Source organism: Triplophysa rosa, linkage group LG13 (assembly GCF_024868665.1).
Source record: "Triplophysa rosa linkage group LG13, Trosa_1v2, whole genome shotgun sequence".
NCBI classification, from domain to species: Eukaryota; Metazoa; Chordata; class Actinopteri; order Cypriniformes; family Nemacheilidae; genus Triplophysa; species Triplophysa rosa.
Window position 1 is genome coordinate 22,562,810 of NC_079902.1, and position 9,363 is coordinate 22,572,172.

General features: G+C 36.7%; 1 protein-coding gene across 16 annotated transcripts in view; it reads left to right on the plus strand.

Annotated features, from left to right (window-relative positions):
• LOC130563558 (protocadherin alpha-C2-like) overlaps positions 1–9,363 on the plus strand; it is a 156,046-nt gene that overhangs the window by 58,320 nt on the left and 88,363 nt on the right. For 8 of the 16 annotated variants that reach the window (XM_057349166.1, XM_057349153.1, XM_057349167.1 and 5 more), the window contains one exon: positions 4,720–4,731. The exons of 4 other annotated variants lie outside the window; for them this stretch is intronic. In XM_057349166.1, the coding sequence (XP_057205149.1) occupies positions 4,720–4,731 (12 nt within the window). Of the gene's footprint in view, positions 1–4,719; positions 4,732–5,770; positions 5,837–9,363 lie in introns of all 16 variants that reach the window. 4 more of the 16 variants (XM_057349152.1, XM_057349158.1, XM_057349156.1 and 1 more) reach the window with 1 other exon arrangement.

The following is a 9,363-nucleotide window of genomic DNA, read 5'->3' on the forward strand; positions in this document are numbered from 1 at the left end:
TTAACTACAAACATACTGTAAACTATAGTATAATGAACTATGGTATTTTTAGTTGCTGTGGTTTTACTAAAGATTATTAATTAAGTATGGTTCCTATATATAGAAAATGGTCAATTTGTGGATACTGTGGTTTTACTGCAAATACCATCCCTGCTGAAAAAAAACAATGAATTTTTGAATTAGAATGAGATTTTTAAATTAAATTCCTCTTTGTAGTGTGTTTTTGGTTTTATTTCAATAGGATTTACCATCCCACCAATAGAATCCATCACATACAAGTAGACAACCCATAGTACAATTCCCATTATAACCATTAAATCCATTACATTTTCTGTTGTATTTTGGGCAGGGTTCTATTGTTTTTATTTCAACAGGAATACTTCAACTATAGTTACTTCAGTAAAAACATCATTCATTTTCCAAATCGCTTTAAATGATACAGCAGCAGATCAGAAGTTAACACGCACGTGTAGCTCAAGGTGTATGTGATGCTTATTTACCGTTTAGCCGTTGTGTCGATCATTTTCATGACAATGTTTCAACGATCTTTGACTGATCGTAACCCACAGATGATTACACCACACTTTAACATGTGCCTTTTTCCTCTGTTATTGTTCTATTTGCCTTTTTAGAGCGCTATCAATGGTGTAGCAGAGCCTACATTTACATTAGTTTAGCGGGGAAGATCCCAGAGTTGCCAGATTTGCTCTAAAAAATCCGCCAAATGGCCATTCAAATCTTGCCGGAAAACTGCGAGCTTAGAAAAACTGAAATACTTGGCAAAAGTAAAAGGTCCTGGCAGATCGCAAGCCAGATAAATTGCGCACACAGGAAACCCGCTGCATAGAAACCATTTTCTACTTTTGGACCTTTTTATAAATGTAGTGGAGTAAAAAGTATGATATTTGTCTTTCAAATGTAGTGAAGTTAAAGTACAAGTACTCAGAAAAAACAATACTCAAGTAAAGTACAGATACTCAAAAAGTGTACTTAAGTACAGTACTCAGGCAAATTTACTTCGTTACTGTCCACCACTGGTGCTATAGCACCATTTTGTATGTGAACCGTGACCACATTTCAGTTGAATTGATTTTTATAGTAATGCAGATGATAATGCTGTTATCGTTTGCAATGTTGAATTGTGTGTGATGGGAGTAGACTTGTCAGTGACCTTTTCTGAAGGGTAACCAGCGGCGTGTGCCTGTATAGCTGAGCTGAGAATGAGTTGTCACTGCTCTGTTTGTGGGTTCAGGACATAACATTATTTCACTCTTTCTATCCCAGAGATTCTTGATCAACCAGTGAATACTGCCATGGTGATGCTATGTACTTATTTGCCTGTTTTACGCTTCATAAGAAGCTGCACCCACATGGTAAACTAGAACTAATATTTTAGTTTTCTGTGAAACTGATGAATTAAAGATTTAAAGAGACACATTTCATATTAAATATTGAAGCAATAAGAATGACTGGCCTTAAAATGGATATCTCTGTGTTTTCTGTGTCTGTGTGTTTGATGATTGTGAATCTCCAGAACTGTTGTTATTGACCGTCCTGCTCAAAAGTCAGTTGTGTGTCATTTATGAGGTCTTCATGCTGAAACTGGTGAGCAATTACAGAGGAAGCATTTACTTGTTCAATGTGTTTAACATCGGTAGCACATACAAACTTTCATCTGAGAAATCAATGTGCAATGTGCAGTAATTAGTTTTGGAATTGAAGCTTTAATATTTTTGATGCATGAAGTTGAACATTCTGAGATTTAGTTTTAAAGACACATTTGAGTTCTTTGTATGTCTGAATGCATTGACATTCTTAGTGTTGGTATGTAATGGAAAATGACTTGAATGGAACTGACTTGACTGGAGTCAAAGTGTTTATGCTCATTACAATAAGACAGAAAATGAAATAAGTGAGAAGCTGTTTGTTTTAAAGCACAGAGACTTGATAACATGTCTAATATGTTTCAGTCTGACTTTAGTTCGCTTGTTTTTAAATACATGAATGTGTGAGCGTTTTAAATGTTTTAAGTTTTATTGTGCTATCAGATGAATATCATATTAAGATAGCTCGGTAAGATAGACAGTAATCCTTAAATACTGTCAGTGTTATTTTAATCGTTTGCAAGAAGATAGAAATCTGTTTAGTACACAATAATGAGCATGCAGCGTATCAAAACCGTGATTAAGGAACTTGGGCTGTCATTAGAAAACAGGTTTGCTATGACCAGTTGTTTGATAAAGTTGTGACTGTTGTTTGTGTGTTTGGCTGAATTTGAGTTGAATTGCATTGTAAATCTCAGGTGTAATGAGGTGAATCTGGTGTCATAGTTTCTGTGGTGTTAATGTGTGCTCTTCTGTTGGATTAAACCTGTCCGGATAACCGCAGGGACACTAATCCAACTACGAGCCTTCTGATGGGATTACATAGAAAAGTCATTAGTTTTATAGCTATCTGAAGGGGAAGAGAACTTTTCCCAGCATGCAAAGCACCTGCTATTCCCATACTCGCTTGAACACACACTTTCTCTTTGAGTCTTTTGGGAGCATCTAAAAACTGTAACAATTAACACTAATTTATTCACTCTCTTCATTCACTGCTGCCTGATTTGGTTCTCATGCGCTCCTTTTCTCTTCTCTCCCCATGCGTCTCCTTTTATTCTTCTCTCCCCCTAGTCTATATCTCTGTAGTTTTTCTTAACCTCCTACTCTTTCCCCTCTCTCTCTCTCTCTCTCTCTCTCTCTCCCGCCCTCCCTCTTTCTCTCTCTAGCTGTCTTTCTCCACCTTTTTAACACATATTTAATATTCTCTTATTGTTCCTCCTCTCACGGACTCCCTCGCTAACTCCATTCTTTCATTCTGCTGTGGTCACCTTTAGTTTTCTCCTCACTCTTTGTCTTTAGTTCTTGCCATGCTGCAATATACATCTTCCTTTCCACCTTTTTTATTACTCAACCTTTTCATTTTTCATCTTTCTTTCCATCATTGTTTTTCAACATTTATTTCGCTATTGTCTTCAATCTGTATTTTGTACTCACTGAATAATTTACAAGTATATTGATTATGTATTTTTTTTCCTTTAGCTTTGTTTTAGGAAGTCACTGCAGGTTACAATGTAAAGATCATTTTCTGTCAGTGGCAAATTTTGCGATTGAGAGAACACATACTGTATAGAGGGAGGCTCAAAATTCTGGCTTAGTTTCATTATTTAAATTTAAATGAAAATGTTTGTTTTTTATGTGAAAAGTCCCTTTGAAATGTGTCTGGTATAAATGAATACATATAATGTACATGTGATTTAAAGACAATTTAAAACAAAGATATGTTTAGACGTATTTTTTTAGTCAAAACTTTACCTTTTAGTTGAGATTACTGTTCTGCCAAGTTAATAGTAAATGTTTTTGTTTGCGTGTCCCCTTTTTATCCTCTCTTATAATTGTAAGTATAAGTGTACAAGTCCATGTGCTTTGACTGTCGGCAAGCATAGTGTAAAATTTGGGTGTGTTCTGCACAGTCGTCTGAAGCTAAAGATGTAATGATCCTGACTTTTTAACTCCCCAATGACCCCTTTAATCTCCCTTACTCTCAGTACTTTAGTTTTAAATTTATTAGACAATTGTTTGGGATGTTTATATGATGATCTGAATGGATTCTGTGCTGATGGTAAAATGTTACATAATTGCTGTGATTAAACAAGTTCTTTTTTGTATCACAAAACATATTTGCAATTAAAACATATTCATGAATAAGTACGCTACATAGAATATTCTACATTTGATTCAAAATAGTTATTGATGTTTTCAGTAGACACTAACAATGTGTGACTTGGCATGCTGGTAGATTAAAATTGTAAATGAGACGAAGATTGTAAATATTTACACTAAATTGTAAGACACCGTTGATACATTTCAAATGTGATGTGTGTATTTTTAACACATATTCATTGAAAAATAGGTTTTATTGTTGCTGCATTTGTTCAGTGTCCGGTCTCTCCGTGTTATGTTTCATTTTATGGTTTGAGTTGAAGGTGTTTTGATCACTGCTGTGGGTTTGGTTTGTATGAGATGTGTAAATGGTTTAGTGGAGTTTAGTGTCTATGGGGCTAGAAACTGAAATCCTGTCAGTTAAAGAATGTAATGTTCTGGTTCTGAAAGAATATTGGACATCTTATGGTTTTAGTGTTGGTTCTGCTGGTGAGCTGGAGTGAGTTCCTTGTGCGACGCTGCAATTCTGCTCTGCTATTGTACGATTTTAATATCTAATAATGAAAACTTTGTATGGAGGCATTACTTGTATTTTTTTACTCGGATTAGTTGCTTCCGCTTATTCAGATGTTCCCATCTGGTAAAGTATAGAAGTTGGGTTCAGTTCCCAGTGATCACACATATTGATTACATATGATCTCTTTGGGATGAAAGCATCTCTCAATTTACGAGTATAAATGTAATCTTTTGTTTAATGAAAATTTTAAATGTACTGTATATTCCACAGCGAGACACTAAATCTGTTTTGTTTTGCAGCTGGACCCAGCGCAGTCTGACCTCACAGCTGTTTCTGTGCTGGTTTCCAAACCAAACATTTTGAAAATGTGCGCAATGCAAGATATTGCAGCAGGACACCAATGACAAACACTAACCTTCTCTGTCTCTCTCTCTCTCTCTCTCTCTCTCTCTTTCCTTTTCTCTCCTCATGCCCTCCTTGCGTTTGGCGTTTCCCCAGAGCACACTCAGGGTAAGAAGTTTTTAAAAAGTAGATTTATATAATTGTAGCGTTGTATGAGTGTGGAGATTTTAAATAATTCAAGATGCCAAGAGAAATAAAGTTTTGATGAGGAGAGTGAAAGATGATGTTCAGTGTGTGTGTGTGTGTGTGTGTGTGTGTGTGTGCATGCATGCGAGAAAGACCAATATAGAATAGAACTTTTGGGAACATTGGATTCTGTTTCTGTCCACACAATATGTCCCATATGCGTTCTTGCTGATGTCATCCTGCAGTAGTCCAACCCCCACATACACGCATGCCTGCGGCTCTACTCAGTCTATGTATCCACATTCACACACATACACGTGAACATTTACACACACATTATCCAGAAGTGTACACGCCAGTATGTCCACACACAAAAGCACATGAAGGGTGTAAGATATTTTCTGTGTCGATTTCGCAGGACATCAAATAGGTTTGAGGTCAATGCATGTATTTGTGTGTGCTTAATGTTGCATCCCATAATATGTGATACAGCTAGCTTTAGCTATAGTTAAATATGTCCTTTACGTCCTTTTGCTTTGAGACATCTTTCAAATACTCGTAGGTCACTGATCACACCTATTTACTACAAAATGGTATAAAACGTGTCAGAAACAGAATCGAGTTAAATCTGACAAATTATTTGTTTTAGACATCAAGGAATATACAACTCATAAAAATGATTAACAAAATACTAAATTTCTTTCTAAATCCTGAACTGATTGTATTTGATATTGCTGCATAGTCAGATACTACAGTACACTGGTGTGTTCTGTTATCAGATCTGTCTGACGTTTCTGAGCTGCTTACAATATGAGAGCTGCATTTTCATTTCCTCTGACACAGTGTGAGAGGAATCTGTGTGTGTGTGTGTGTGCGTGCGTGTGCGTGTGCGTGTGCGTGCGTGCGTGCGTGCGTGTGTGTTTGTGTGTGTGCGCGCGCGCGTTTCTTTGTTTTACAACTGACTCATAAATGAGAATCTCCACCTGCTGGCTAATAAGTGTAATTATTTTCTGTCTTTCAGTGGTGTGCGTCTGTGTCTTCACCCACTAGCTGTAATACACACAACACATCCACCAGTTTACACTTGGTCAGTGTTTGTCAATAAACAATTCATCTTTATATCATAGTGTGTGTTAGTGTGTTAGAATTGATTTGGTTTTAGTAGGTGGTGACCCATTTACGGCAGTGTGTGCGTGTGGGAGATTTAAGCGTCATCTGTCCTCGTGAAATCACTCTGCTTGTGTCTAGTTTGTCGGAGGGTGTGGCCCGTAAATCTGTGAACAAAACTGGCCTGAGCGCAAATCGATACATTCACTTGATTGGATGAATATTCTCCAGAGGGTCAGGTAAAAGTACATTTGCTTCAATCATCACAGAGCTGCGCACGGCAACACCTCGGCCAATCAGATCGGCCTGGAGCATCTAACAGAGGTGTGTTTAACCAATCAAGTAATAATATAGCGGTTGCAATGTGTGTGGGGGGCCAATCAGAGCTCTTGGATCATGTGACTGGCCGGTGCATCTGCAAAAGCTGTTTAATTCCAAGATGCTTCTGTCTTATTACTTAAAAGGCCTATTTATAGGATTGAACTGGATTAGATTCGTTCATGCATGTAATAGCTTCTTACTCTGCCCGAACAAATCACTTTCTCTCATCTATACTTATTTTCTCCTGTTTTTTGTTGTTGTTGTTTATATAGGCTCATATCATCAGTTCTTATTCACTTTAGACTTGTTTTCACTACCCTGCCTGTGGCCCAATATGGATTGGTGAACTAGCAGGGAAAAATTCAAGGCAAAAAAAAGATGAAAATGACAAACTTAAACCTGTACATTAGATGAAGTGTACACACATTTGTATAAATATAGTATATAATCACACATTTTTTACACGTTTCTGGGTTTCCAATGGAGGCTATGAGTGTTTATTCTTGTGTGATTTCAGAAGAGTTTAAGTTGCTCAGTTGTATCTAGTTTAATAGGACATTATTGTTAAATGCATTTTTGTTTCTTTATTGTGAGGTTGTGCGCGTTAAATCTGCAGTAATGTCTAGTCGACATCGTCTGTTCAACACAGTTAACAAGTTATTTTAGTATTTTTTTTTATTTGGTTGCGTGTGATTGTTTTAAATTGTGAGCCTAGATTGCTTCCAGTTGTCTTTTTTCTCTTTCTGAAGGGATTTTTCTGATTTGTGGGTCTAATGCTTTCTTCGGGATTTTAAGAGGAAAGTGAATTAGAGACGATTGAGTTTGAGCGCAGCTGCCAGACGTCACGTCTAAACCAAATCCAAAACAGTTCAAGACATTCAGTCTGTTGTGGAGTTTCGTGGACAGGATGCTGTCACATTCATGATGTTTACTGAAAGGTTTTTGTTCTGCGGTAAACATTTCTACCATGAGTAAAACATTAACGGATTAAAGCCATCTCTATCATGTGCAGATTGGATTGGGTGAATGTGTCTGATGTAGTTTCTCTTCTTCTTACTGAAAGATCACCCGGCCCACCCCTGTCCTATTGCTGTCTGAGCAATCGTGTAAAAAAATAATTATTAAACTTTATTCGGACTAAAATACACTCGGAGGTTCATCTTTCTTAAGATATCAGTCGTAGTTGTGTGTGTTTGTTTGATGGCATCTGTTCGCTTAACATTAACATATGGCAGAATTTGTTTCCTTTTGATTAAAAATTGATTAAAACAACACAGGATTTAATCTGAAACATCTTGGTCTCGTTCCAGTTGCAATTAGAACATGTGAAAGATGTAGACATTACAGCCAGGAGTGAAAAAAGTTTGTCTGATATTGAAGGAAACATTTGAATCTGTATCTGTGTCTGAGATCTTGTAGTTTCTTGTGTCAGTCTCAGGTTTTTTAGAATGATGTTGTAAATCCTCTTAGATTCACTTTCTTAAGATGTAGAGTGAATCTTTAGACAGCTCATAGTATATCTATGGTCACTTGCTGTTTAATCAGAGCTTCTTCAGTCAACACACAAACTAGGTTACAGTGTATAAGTATGTTAAAATATATCACTGTTAAAGGGATAGTTCCCCCAAAAATGAAAACTCTGTCATTGTTCCAAACCTGTATACATTTCTTTGTTCTGCTGAACACACACGAAGATATTTGGAAGAATGTCAGATCTTATCCCCCATTTACTGCCATAGCAGGGAAAATACATGTTTTTGAGGTTAATCCAGTATTGATTTGATGTGATTTGTTTTAATATCACAACATCACAGGTGTAGTATAGTAGAGTGTAATGCGCAGGATGATGTGTTGGCAGCATCTGTTGTGTTTCTGTGGGGGAGGTGATGTGAGTTAAACTATAATGACCACTACACCCGTAGACCTGCTCTCCAGCACACGTGTGTGTGTCACAGACTCATTATAATTCTTCATTATTCTGTCTTATTAATGGCTCCTTTTAAAGTTAATATTAATAAGCTATGACATATTATTCATTGCTATTTAGAAAAATTGTTCTGTAGTTCTCTCTCCAAGCAGAATGGGGTCTCAGAAAAGCCTCCTCCTACTTTAATGCCGTTTCCATGGCAACAGGCGTGCTCTGCAGAGCGGGTGCTTCTGCTGCCTGACAACATCACCCCCTCCCCCTTTTTTCTCTCACACATTTCTCTCTTTCTCCAGTATATGCATAATGAACATTACACACATATATACAGATGCCTATACAACCATACTTTGTTCTCTAAGAAAACCCTGTTTGTCAGATAAATTGTCTAGTCTACACGTTACGTTTTTGTACGAAATATACAGTTTTTCTGTTCATGGTGTCACATTTCATAATCTATTTTAATCGTAGTACAACCAATAGTTATCACAGCATATGTACGCTGTATGTAATCTACATCGGCGTATTTGACAGTATTGATATTATGTATTCTGTCAAATAAATATCCACAGCCCCACCCTTGATGATATCACACGCTATCCAATCACTCCCTCTGCTGTCCACAATGCCTTCATGCAATCTCAACGGGCATGAAAAAAAAGTTATTCTCAGACACACATACACAAAGGTGTGTCACGCATCTAGTTCATAAATACGCCGTAGTTTGTCTGTATTGTTAGTGATAATGCTTAATGTCAGCAATGCTTAAACAATGTGAAACAGAAATAAAACAAGATCATTAAGTGTCAAGATCAAGCACCATGACTTTTTATTTAATAATTAATAAAAGACTGTAAACTTGAAGTGGCTTTGTTTTACTCTTAAGTAGATAGCGTGGTGATGTGCTGTTTGTATTTATTTCGTTTGAACTTCTTTTTAGTTTGTTATTCTATATTTGTGATAAACTGACCTGTTCTACGTAATGTTTATTAATGTAATGTGTGTATATTGTACTATGTCATATAAAAGACACTTTCAATCTCTCTGTGGCCTTTTGATGTGCCCTAACATTTTGATGACCAGTGCAGATTATGATTATTAATATTTGAAATTGGTCTGAATATAAGAGAGGATGGCAGCAAAACTTAATCCCTGGATTATACAAAATGTGACCAATGTTACATTTGACCAGTATCTCTCTCTCTCTCTCTCTCTCTCTCTCTCTCTCTCTCTCTCTCTCTCTCTCTCTCCCTTTTCTTTTC